Genomic DNA, 11244 nt, shown 5'->3' with positions numbered 1-11244 from the left:
TCATAAAAATAGCAATAGCAACATTTTGGTTCTCAGAACAATTTTTTTTATAAAATTTTCACGTTCTGTCAGGCTCTAAGTCTCACCTGTCTCCAACAGCTGATGAAGAACCTGAAGGAACCATGAGGAACCGTGAGGAACGTCTTCCTGCTGTCAGTGCTTTTCACACTGAGGAAGAGTTCCTACATCTGTCCTCCAGCTCCAAAAACTGACACCAAGATGATGTCATCTGAGGAGAACCTGAAGACTTCTGTTCCTTCAGTCTGAGGAGAACCTGAAGACTTCTGTTCCTTCAGTCTGAGGAGAACCTGAAGACTTCTGTTCCTTCAGTCTGAGGAGAACCTGAAGACTGTTCATCTGATTCTGAGGAACAGGAAGTCGCCTCCTCTTCCTGTACCCCGTGTCACCGAGCCCTGCCCCCACTGCAGATGAACCAATGAGAGAGTTTCCTCTTCCTGTTTCCTGGCTCAGCCCCTCCTGATGTAGGTGACCCGCCGGCGGGCCGGCTCAGCCCCTCCTGATGTAGGTGACCCGCCCGCGGGCCGGCTCAGCCCCTCCTGATGTAGGTGACCCGCCCGCGGGCCCGGCTCAGCCCGGCGCTGCCCGTCTTGAACCAGACCAGCTGATGACCTGCAGACAGACAGACTCACTGACCTCAGTTTGGATTTCAACTCTGAAACTGAATTTATTTTTTGTGCAAAGAAAGAAAAAGAGGAGAAGAAGAAGAAAAACCAGGAGAGGATGATGAAAGTTAGATGATCTGTTTCCTGTCAGCAGCAGGAAACAAGAGAGAGAAGAAGAGAGGAAAGAAAGGAGGAGAGAAAAGGAGAGGAGAGGAGGAGGAGAGGAGGAGGAGAGGATGAAGAGCGGGTGATGCTGATGTCATTCAGAATGTACTGGGGTGAGGCTGTGGGCAGGGCTATGGGCGGGGCCGTGGGCGGGGCTGTGGGCGGGGCCGTGGGCGGGGCTGTGGGCGGGGCTGTGGGCGGGGATGTGGGCGGGGCCGTGGGCGGGGCTGTGGGCGGGGCCTGGCCCTGCTGCTCACTGCTTTACTGTTGCAGCACCAACTTGGACGTTGCTACAGTTTACAGCTCGCTGGTAAACAAAGAAACACTGCAGGACTGTAGAGACAAACAGCTGATCAGGAAAACATCAAAACTCTGAGATGTTTGTCTGTTCGCAGAGAAGAAGACTCAAAACAGTCTGGATTCAAAATTTCATCTGTTTTTATGTTTTCATTTACCCAAACAGTTTGAATTTACTCACTAGCGCTGTAGCTAAGCTACCAGCGGAAACTTAAGAGCCGTTTCCCGTTTCAAACTCAGAGCCAATCAGAGCCTCCGGCTCAGCGACCGGTTAGGATGAGGATTCATTTCTCCAGACGTTGAGATGAGCAGACAGACAGTCAGGTGACTCACCTGTCCAGGTGCTCTGATTGGTCCGGACGAACGCCCTGCAGGGGGCGTGGCTCTCACACACTCTGACCGCCTCCTGCAGGCTGAACACTGACAGCAGGCACACATCATGCTGATAGGAAGGCCAGCAACGATAATCCTCTCCTGGAACTGAGGAGTCCAACACCTCCTCATAATCTGGAGGAGGAGAGGAGGAGGAGAAGAGGAGAGGAGAGGAAGAGAGGAGATAGGAGAGAGGAGGAGAGGAGAGGAGAGGAGGAGAGGAGGAGAGGAGAGGGGAGGAGGAGAGGAGAGGAGGAGAGAGGAGAGGAATGATTAATAATGCACAAATTCATGGATTGTCTTTCATTCATCAAAGTTGATAAATGCTCTCTGTTCCATCAGCTGAAAGTCTGTTGGTTCTGAACTGTGAAGTTCATTTAAAACACTCCTGACTTCATAATCCCTCACACACACACACACACACACACACACACACACACACACACACAGACACAGGTTTTGAGTTGAGGTTGTGTGAAGCAGAGGAAGAGACTTTTAAACAGCAGGAGAGCAGGACACACACACACACTCTCTCTCTCTCTCTCTCTCTCTCACACACACACACACACACACACACACGTGGCAGCAGTCAGCTCAGCAGTAAATAACTCCCTCTAATAGACTGTAATTAATACTTTATAGAGAGAGAGAGAGGGAGGGAGAGACAGAGAGAGAGACAGAGAGAGAGAAAGAGAGAAATTAGAGTTAGAAAGAGTTAGAAACCAGCTTCATGCTATTGAGGAATCCATAAAAACAAACAACTTCTGGATTGGAAAAACATGAGGATCTACCATCCAAAATGGAGATGTATGGGTAAACCACTTCTCCAATCTCTTTGGTCCAATAGAGAAGAATAAACAGCAAAAACATACAAGATAAACTACAAAGTTTAGAGTCAACCATAAAAAACCACCAGAACCCGCTAGATTCCCCAATTACACTAAAAGAACTACAGGACAAAATAAAATCACTTGAAACCAAGAAGGCCTGTGGTGCTGACGGCATCCTGAATGAAATGATAAAATTCACAGACCTCAGATTCCAACTGGCTATACTAAAACTCTTTAACATCTTCCCCAATATCTGGAACCAAGGACTGATAACCTGGAGACAAAGCTGACCCAATAACTACTGTGGGATATGATGGATAGATAGACTGATAGACAGATAGACTGATAGATAGATAGACTGATAGACTGATAGACTGATAGATAGACTGATAGACTGATAGACTGATAGATAGACAGATAGACTGATAGATAGACTGATAGACAGATAGATAGACTGATAGATAGACTGATAGACTGATAGTCTGATAGACTGATAGACTGATAGATAGACTGATAGACTGATAGACTGATAGATAGACTGATAGACTGATAGACTGATAGGCCGATAGATAGACTGATAGACCGATAGATAGACTGATAGATAGACTGATGGACAGATAGACAGATAGACTGATGGACAGACAGATAGACAGATAGACTGATGGACAGATAGACAGATAGACAGATAGACTGATAGACAGACTGATAGACTGATAGACAGATAGACTGATAGACAGACTGATAGACAGACTGATAGACTGATAGACTGATGGACAGATAGACAGACAGATAGACTGATAGACAGATAGACTGATAGACAGACTGATAGACAGATAAACTGATGGACAGATAGACAGATAGACTGATAGACTGATAGACTGATGGACAGACAGATAGACTGATAGACAGATAGACTGATAGACATACTGATAGACTGATAGACAGATAGACTGATAGACAGATAGACTGATAGACAGACTGATAGACAGACTGATAGACTGATAGACAGATAAACTGATGGACAGATAGACTGATAGACTGATAGATAGACAGATAGACTGATAGACTGATAGACTGATAGACTGATAGACAGACTGATAGACTGATAGACAGATAGACTGATAGATAGACAGATAGACAGATAGACTGATAGACAGACAGATAGACTGATAGACTGATGGACTGATAGACTGATAGACAGATAGACTGATAGACAGATAGACTGATGGACTGATAGACTGATAGATAGACTGATAGACAGATAGACTGATAGATAGACAGATAGACTGATAGATAGACTGATAGACAGATAGATAGACTGATAGATAGACTGATAGACTGATAGATAGTCTGATAGACTGATAGACTGATAGATAGACTGATAGACTGATAGACTGATAGATAGACTGATAGACTGATAGACTGATAGACAGATAGACTGATAGATAGACTGATGGACAGATAGACAGATAGACTGATGGACAGACAGATAGACAGATAGACTGATGGACAGATAGACAGATAGACAGATAGACTGATAGACAGACTGATAGACTGATAGACAGATAGACTGATAGACTGATAGACAGACTGATAGACAGACTGATAGACTGATAGACTGATGGACAGATAGACAGACAGATAGACTGATAGACAGACTGATAAACTGATGGACAGATAGACTGATAGACAGATAGACTGATGGACTGATAGACTGATGGACAGACAGATAGACTGATAGACAGATAGACTGATAGACTGATAGACTGATGGACAGACAGATAGACAGACTGATAGACTGATAGACAGATAAACTGATGGACAGATAGACGGATAGACTGATAGACTGATGGACAGACAGATAGACTGATAGACAGATAGACTGATAGACATACTGATAGACTGATAGACAGATAGACTGATAGACAGATAGACTGATAGACAGACTGATAGACAGACTGATAGACTGATAGACAGATAAACTGATGGACAGATAGACTGATAGACTGATAGATAGACAGATAGACTGATAGACTGATAGACTGATAGACAGACTGATAGACTGATAGACAGATAGACTGATAGATAGACAGATAGACTGATAGACTGATGGACTGATAGACTGATAGACAGATAGACTGATAGACAGATAGACTGATGGACTGATAGACTGATGGACTGATAGACTGATAGACAGATAGACTGATAGACAGACAGATAGACAGATAGACTGATAGACTGATAGACTGATAGACAGACAGATAGATTGATAGACTGATAGACAGACAGATAGACAGATAGACTGATAGACAGATAGACTGATAGACTGATAGACTGATGGACTGATAGACTGATAGACAGATAGACTGATAGACAGATAGACTGATAGACTGATAGACTGATAGACAGATAGACTGATAGACAGACAGATAGACAGATAGACTGATAGACTGATAGACAGACAGATAGACAGATAGACTGATAGACAGACAGATAGACAGATAGACAGACAGATAGACAGATAGACAGATAGACAGATAGACTGATAGACAGATAGACTGATAGACTGATAGACAGATAGACTGATAGACAGACAGATAGACTGATAGACTGATAGACAGATAGACTGATAGACTGATAGACTGATAGACTGATAGACAGACAGATAGATTGATAGACTGATAGACAGACAGATAGACAGATAGACTGATAGACAGACAGATAGACAGATAGACTGATAGACAGATAGACAGATAGACTGATAGACAGACAGATAGACTGATAGACAGATAGACTGATAGACTGATAGACAGATAGACTGATAGACAGACAGATAGACTGATAGACTGATAGACAGATAGACAGATAGACAGATAGACTGATAGACTGATAGACAGACAGACAGATAGACTGATAGACAGACAGATAGACTGATAGACAGATAGACTGATAGACTGATAGACTGATAGACAGACAGACAGATAGACTGATAGACTGATAGACAGACAGATAGACTGATAGACAGATAGACTGATAGACTGATAGACAGATAGACTGATAGACAGACAGATAGACTGATAGACAGATAGACAGATAGACTGATAGACAGATAGACTGATAGACTGATAGACTGATAGACAGACAGACAGATAGACTGATAGACAGACAGACAGATAGACTGATAGACAGATAGACTGATAGACTGATAGACAGATAGACAGATAGACTGATAGACTGATAGACTGATAGACTGATAGACAGACAGACAGATAGACTGATAGACAGACAGATAGACTGATAGACAGATAGACAGATAGACTGATAGACAGATAGACTGATAGACTGATAGACTGATAGACAGACAGATAGACTGATAGATGTGGGATGTGTCAACAGCGACCTCGGGAAAATCCTCTGTATGATCAACCACAGACACAGATTGGCTTTTTACCAAATTATCGTACAACAGACCACATTTTCACCCTCAGCACCCTAATCGACAACCAAATAAACAAAAACAAAAGCAAATTATTCTCCTGCTTTGTTGATTTCAAAAAAGCCTTCAATTCAATCTGGCATGAGGGTCTGCTGTACAAACTGTTGGAAAGTGGTGTTGGAGGAAAAACCTATGACATCATAAACTCATCAATGAATTGGCAAAGACATTAGAACAGTCTGCAGCACCTGGCGTCACCTAGGAGACACAGAGGTCAGAGGTCAAATGCCTGTTTGCAGATGATCTGGTGCTGCTGTCTCCAACCAAAGAAGGGCTACAGCAGCACCTTGATCTTCTGCACAAATTCTCCCAGACCTGGGCTTTGACAGTGAATCTAACCAAGACAAAAATTATGATATTCCAAAAAAAACCCAGCCCCCAGCACCACAAATATAAATTCTTTCTAGATACGATTGCCTTAGAACATACAAAAAACTCTACCTACCTCGGCCTAAACATCAGCACCACAGGTAACTTCAACAAAGCTGTGAACGACCTGAGAGACGAGGCAAGAAGGCTTTTTACGCCATCAAGAGGAACATCAAGCTGGACATCCCAATTCAGATCTGCCTCCTTTGACTCTGTGTGGCGTGACAGTAGAGCCCTGCACGGGACTTCGGGTTTTCTTAATCCTGCTCCCGCTGGATTTCTGACCATTACCGCCCGCTCCCGCGATGTGTGTGTTACTGACCGGCCGCTCCCGCCCGCAGCAACGTTAAAACCGCCCGCTCCCGCGAGATTTGCGTTGAGTCCCGCGGGATCCCAATCCCAATGCAGTACTCTACATGACGGCCTTTTCCTGAAACGTGAGTCGTGAGTAGGGGGAAAGGTCTACGACATCATTAAGGAGATGTATAAGGGAAAGAAATGTTATGTCAAAGTTAACGAAAAGAGAACACAACACTTTAAACAAGCTAGGGGAGTACGACAAGGCTGCAATCTTAGCCCAACATTATTTAATATCTATATCAATGAATTAGCTGGAGCTCTAGAGCAGAACGTCTCCTGGAGTAATGCTGCAGGGCAGAGAGATGAAAAGTCTCCTGTATGCAGACGATCTGCTGATCCTCTCTCTGCAGCACAGCCCGACTCTTCTGGAGAACCACTGTAGGAACTGGGCTCTATCCATCAATCTGGAAAAAACTAAAATCAGGATCTTTCAGAAAAAATCACGTTCTCAGGAAAATAAATACCAATTCAAACTGGGTGGAACAACTCTCAGTCATGTAACCAGCTACTGTTATCTGGGCCTGACAATCACTTCATCTGGGAAGTTTGATTTAGCAATAAGAAACTTGGCAGACAAGGCACACAGAGCATATTATACAATAAGAAAATCACTGTGTAGATTTAATCCTCCCATAAAAATCTGGTTGAAAATTTTTGATTCAGTTATTAAACCAATAGCACTATATGGTGGTGAAATCTGGGGCCTCATTTCAAATGCAACTATGAAACCTGGGACAAAAGCCTGACTGAAAAAGAGTCCAGACTGGGCCTGTAGAGCAGAGCATCATGGGATATTCCCTCTGCTAGTACATATAGAGAAAAGAGCAGGTAAGTCTGTCTTCAAATGCGGACACTCAAGACTGCGCTCTCGTCTGTAGTGGAAACACTGCCATCAGCTAGAGCTGCCGGTCAGTCCTCTGTTCTAATGTCGCTCGACCTATCGGCCGCCTTTGACACGGTTAACCACCAAATCCTCCTCTCCACACTCGCTGAGCTCGGCTTCTCAGGATCCGCTCTCTGCTGGTTTGAGTCCTGCCTCTCAGGGAGATCCTTCAGAGGGTCTTGGAGAGGGGAAATGTCTAAATCCCACTGCTTGTCCACAGGGGAACCTCAAGGGTCAGTGCTTGGACCCCTTCTCTTCTCAATATACACCACCTCACTGGGTGCAGTGATCCGCTCACATGGCTTCTCTTATCATTCATATGCTGACGATACCCAGCTCCTCCTATCGTTCCCTCCAGACGACCCCACAGTCTCTGCACGGATATCGGCCTGCCTCGCCGATATCTGGGCTTGGATGAAGGAACGCCACCTTCAGCTTCACCTGTCAAAGACTGAGCTCCTTGTCATCCCAGCCAGTCCCTCTGTACAACAACAGATCAGTATCCAGCTCCAATCAGCTCAGCTCATTCCCACAAAGTCTGTCAGAAACTTGGGTGTCATGATTGATGACCAACTAACCTTCAAGGAGCATGTGGCTTCTGTTGCTCGGTCATGTGGATTTGCTCTGTACAACATCAGGAAGATCAGACCCTACCTGTCTGAACATGCAGCTCAACTCCTGGTTCAGGCTCTTGTAATATCAGCCTTGACTCCTGCAGCTCCTTCCTGGCAGGGCTCCGGCATGTAGCTCAAACCTCTGCAGATGATCCAGAACAGGCGGAGCGTCCGGTCTTCACCCCCCAAAAGAGCACATGTCACTCTGCTGTTCATCTCCTCCTCTGGCTCCCAGTCGCCCGCATCCAGTTCAAGTCCTTGATGCTCGCCTACAAAGCGGCTCAGACCGACCTGAACTCCTCATTCAGGTCTACGCTCCTCCGCCCACTACGCTCTTCCAAGTTGTTGTGGTGGCAGCACCGCCTGGTGCTGCCACCACAACAAGGCCCTAAGTCTCTATCCATACTCTTCTTCTGTGGTTCCTCGTCTGTCACCACAACAAGGCCCTAAGTCTCTATCCAGACTCTTCTTCTGTGGTTCCTCGTCTGCCACCACAACAAGGCCCTAAATCTCTATCCATACTCTTCTTCTCTGGTTCCTCGTCTGTCACCACAACAAGGCCCTAAGTCTCTATCCAGACTCTTCTTCTGTGGTTCCTCGTCTGCCGCCACAACAAGGACCTAAGTCTCTATCCAGACTCTTCTTCTGTGGTTCCTCGTCTGCCACCACAACAAGGCCCTGAGTCTCTATCCAGACTCTTCTTCTGTGGTTCCTCGGTGGTGGAACGAGTTACCAAACTCCAGTCCCTCTCAATCTTTAAGAAAAGGATAAAGACCCAGCTCTTTAGAGAACACCTTCTCACCTGATGGACTGTGTAATCTATAAAAAAACCAAAAACCTTTTGGCTCCTCTGTCCTGTTGGACCAGATCTTTGCTTCATGGCTCTTGCTCTCCTTGTTCTCCTGACTAGATCCTTGCTTGTGTTGTATTTAAATCTCATGTGTACGTCACTTTGGATAAAAGCGTCTGCCAGATGGGAAACTGTAATTGTAAGTTTTGGAGCCACCTGGCACACAGCGGCCAAGAGTATCACCGCAGTACTGACACACTGACAGAGTCTCACCGCAGTACTGACTCACTGACAGAGTCTCACCGCAGTACTGACACACTGACAGAGTCTCACCGCAGTACTGACACACTGACAGAGTCTCACCGCAGTACTGACTCACTGACAGAGTCTCACCGCAGTACTGACACACTGACAGAGTCTCACCGCAGTACTGACTCACTGACAGAGTCTCACCGCAGTACTGACACACTGACAGAGTCTCACCGCAGTACTGACTCATTGACAGAGTCTCACCGCAGTACTGACACTCTGGAGGAGACACCCAGAGAGTGACCCCCCCCCCCCCCCCCCCCCCCCCCCGTGAGAGACATACAGGCAGAGTGAGAGACAGACAGGCAGCGTGAGAGACAGACAGACAGGCAGAGTGAGAGACAGACAGGCAGCGTGAGAGACAGACAGACAGGCAGAGTGAGAGACAGACAGACAGGCAGCGTGAGAGACAGACAGACAGGCAGAGTGAGAGACAGACAGACAGGCAGCGTGAGAGACAGACAGACAGGCAGAGTGAGAGACAGACAGGCAGAGTGAGAGACAGACAGGCAGGCAGAGTGAGAGACAGACAGACAGGCAGAGTGAGAGACAGACAGACAGGCAGCGTGAGAGACAGACAGACAGGCAGAGTGAGAGACAGACAGGCAGAGTGAGAGACAGACAGGCAGGCAGAGTGAGAGACAGACAGGCAGAGTGAGAGACAGACAGACAGGCAGAGTGAGAGACATACAGGCAGAGTGAGAGACAGGCAGGCAGGCAGAGTGAGAGACAGACAGGCAGAGTGAGAGACAGGCAGGCAGAGTGAGAGACAGACAGGCAGGCAGAGTGAGAGACAGACAGGCAGGCAGAGTGAGAGACAGACAGACAGACAGAGTGAGAGACAGACAGACAGACAGAGTGAGAGACAGACAGACAGAGTGAGAGACAGACAGACAGACAGAGTGAGAGACAGACAGACAGACAGAGTGAGAGACAGACAGACAGAGTGAGAGACAGACAGGCAGGCAGAGTGAGAGACAGACAGACAGAGTGAGAGACAGACAGGCAGGCAGAGTGAGAGACAGACAGGCAGGAGAAATAGAAAGTGAAGAACTCTTCCTTCTCTCCTGGACCAAATATGAACACATCAGGAAAACCTTTCAAAAATCTCAGTATCAACGAAAATAGAAGATGTGTTTCCATGGAGACAGAGAGGCTGAACTGCAGTTGGATGAATCCCATGATGCACCACAGAAGCTCAGTTATTCAGATTTTTTTTTATCTTCCTCCAGTCTGTTTCCACTGTTTTGTCCATCTGTCTTTCTGCTGTTGGTTTACATGTTGTGTGTGTGTGTGTGAGTGTGTGCTCACCTGCCATGTGTGTGTGTGTGTTGTTGTGCAGATACTGTCCGCTGCTGTAGAGCTGTAGAACTTCCTCCATGTGGATCAGAGTCTCATCGACGCCCCACTGCAGCTCTCCTGATGGACAGGTGCCGAGAGTCAACAACAACAACAACAACAACAGCAACAACAACAACAACAACAACAACAGCAACAACAGAATATTCTGACCATTGTTGACTTTGGTTCAAGTAATCCAAGTGAAGTTGGACAGACTACGCGCAATGTAAACAGGAAACTGGTAAATCAGTCTTTCAGACTGTCAGTCATTCAAGAACAGTTTGGGATCCTAAAGCTAAGCCAAAGGGTCTTTCAGGTGGGCATCTGAACATAAGAAGAATTAAATCTAAAAGTCCATCATCTTTTATTAGACTCTAATTTAGACTTCCTTTGTTTATCTGAGACTTGGCTTCAGGAAAACGCCCCGTCAGCAGCATTAAGAGGCCTGGTTTTAACATTTACAGGAGAGACAGAGCGGGCTCAAAGGGAGGTGGAGTTATGATTTATGTGAAAGATAGTATCCAGTGTGATGAAATCCATTGGTCAAACTGTAAGGAATTGGAATGTATTGGTCTAAATATCATTTTGTCACCACAAATGTCTTTTGTTCTTATTGTAATTTATCGTCCTCCCTCTTCTAATAGCAGCTTCTATGAGAAATTTGAAAAATTATTAAAAGAATGTAATTTCAACAAAGAGGTAATTATTATGGGAGATTTTGATGTCAATTGGGAGGACAAATCATCTAGAAAGAATCTCAAACAGATAACCGATAACTTTGACCTCATGCAGCTG

The 11244-nt window shown here is 45.6% G+C and overlaps 1 protein-coding gene across 1 annotated transcript; it reads right to left on the bottom strand.

The window, feature by feature from the left end:
* Positions 1-499: 499 nt before the first annotated feature.
* LOC139639263 (extracellular tyrosine-protein kinase PKDCC-like) lies at positions 500-10522 on the bottom strand. The gene is made up of 3 exons (XM_071513342.1): positions 10420-10522; positions 1419-1592; positions 500-630 (listed from the first exon to the last, which is right to left on the bottom strand). Exons 1-3 carry the CDS (start codon positions 10487-10489, stop codon positions 548-550), a joined length of 327 nt encoding a protein of 108 aa, XP_071369443.1. The 5' UTR covers positions 10490-10522; the 3' UTR covers positions 500-547.
* Between the last annotated feature and the right edge of the window lie 722 nt (positions 10523-11244).

Source organism: Centroberyx affinis, unplaced genomic scaffold, assembly GCF_046629955.1.
Source record: "Centroberyx affinis isolate AG114_WGS23_722 - 3 ecotype Tasmania unplaced genomic scaffold, CSIRO-AGI_Caff_v1 ptg007021l_1, whole genome shotgun sequence".
NCBI classification, from domain to species: Eukaryota; Metazoa; Chordata; class Actinopteri; order Beryciformes; family Berycidae; genus Centroberyx; species Centroberyx affinis.
This window is presented reverse-complemented; position numbering and strand designations above follow the sequence as displayed.

Excerpts from the sequence above, each read along its gene's own strand:
- LOC139639263 (XM_071513342.1), bottom strand. The coding sequence starts at position 10,489 with ATGGAGGAAGTTCTACAGCTCTACAGCAGCGGACAGTATCTGCACAAC. Across the intron at positions 1,593-10,419 it reads CACACACACACACATGGCAG|ATTATGAGGAGGTGTTGGAC; the intron begins GTGAGCACACAC and ends CTCCTCCTCCAG. Across the intron at positions 631-1,418 it reads CAATCAGAGCACCTGGACAG|GTCATCAGCTGGTCTGGTTC; the intron begins GTGAGTCACCTG and ends GTCTGTCTGCAG.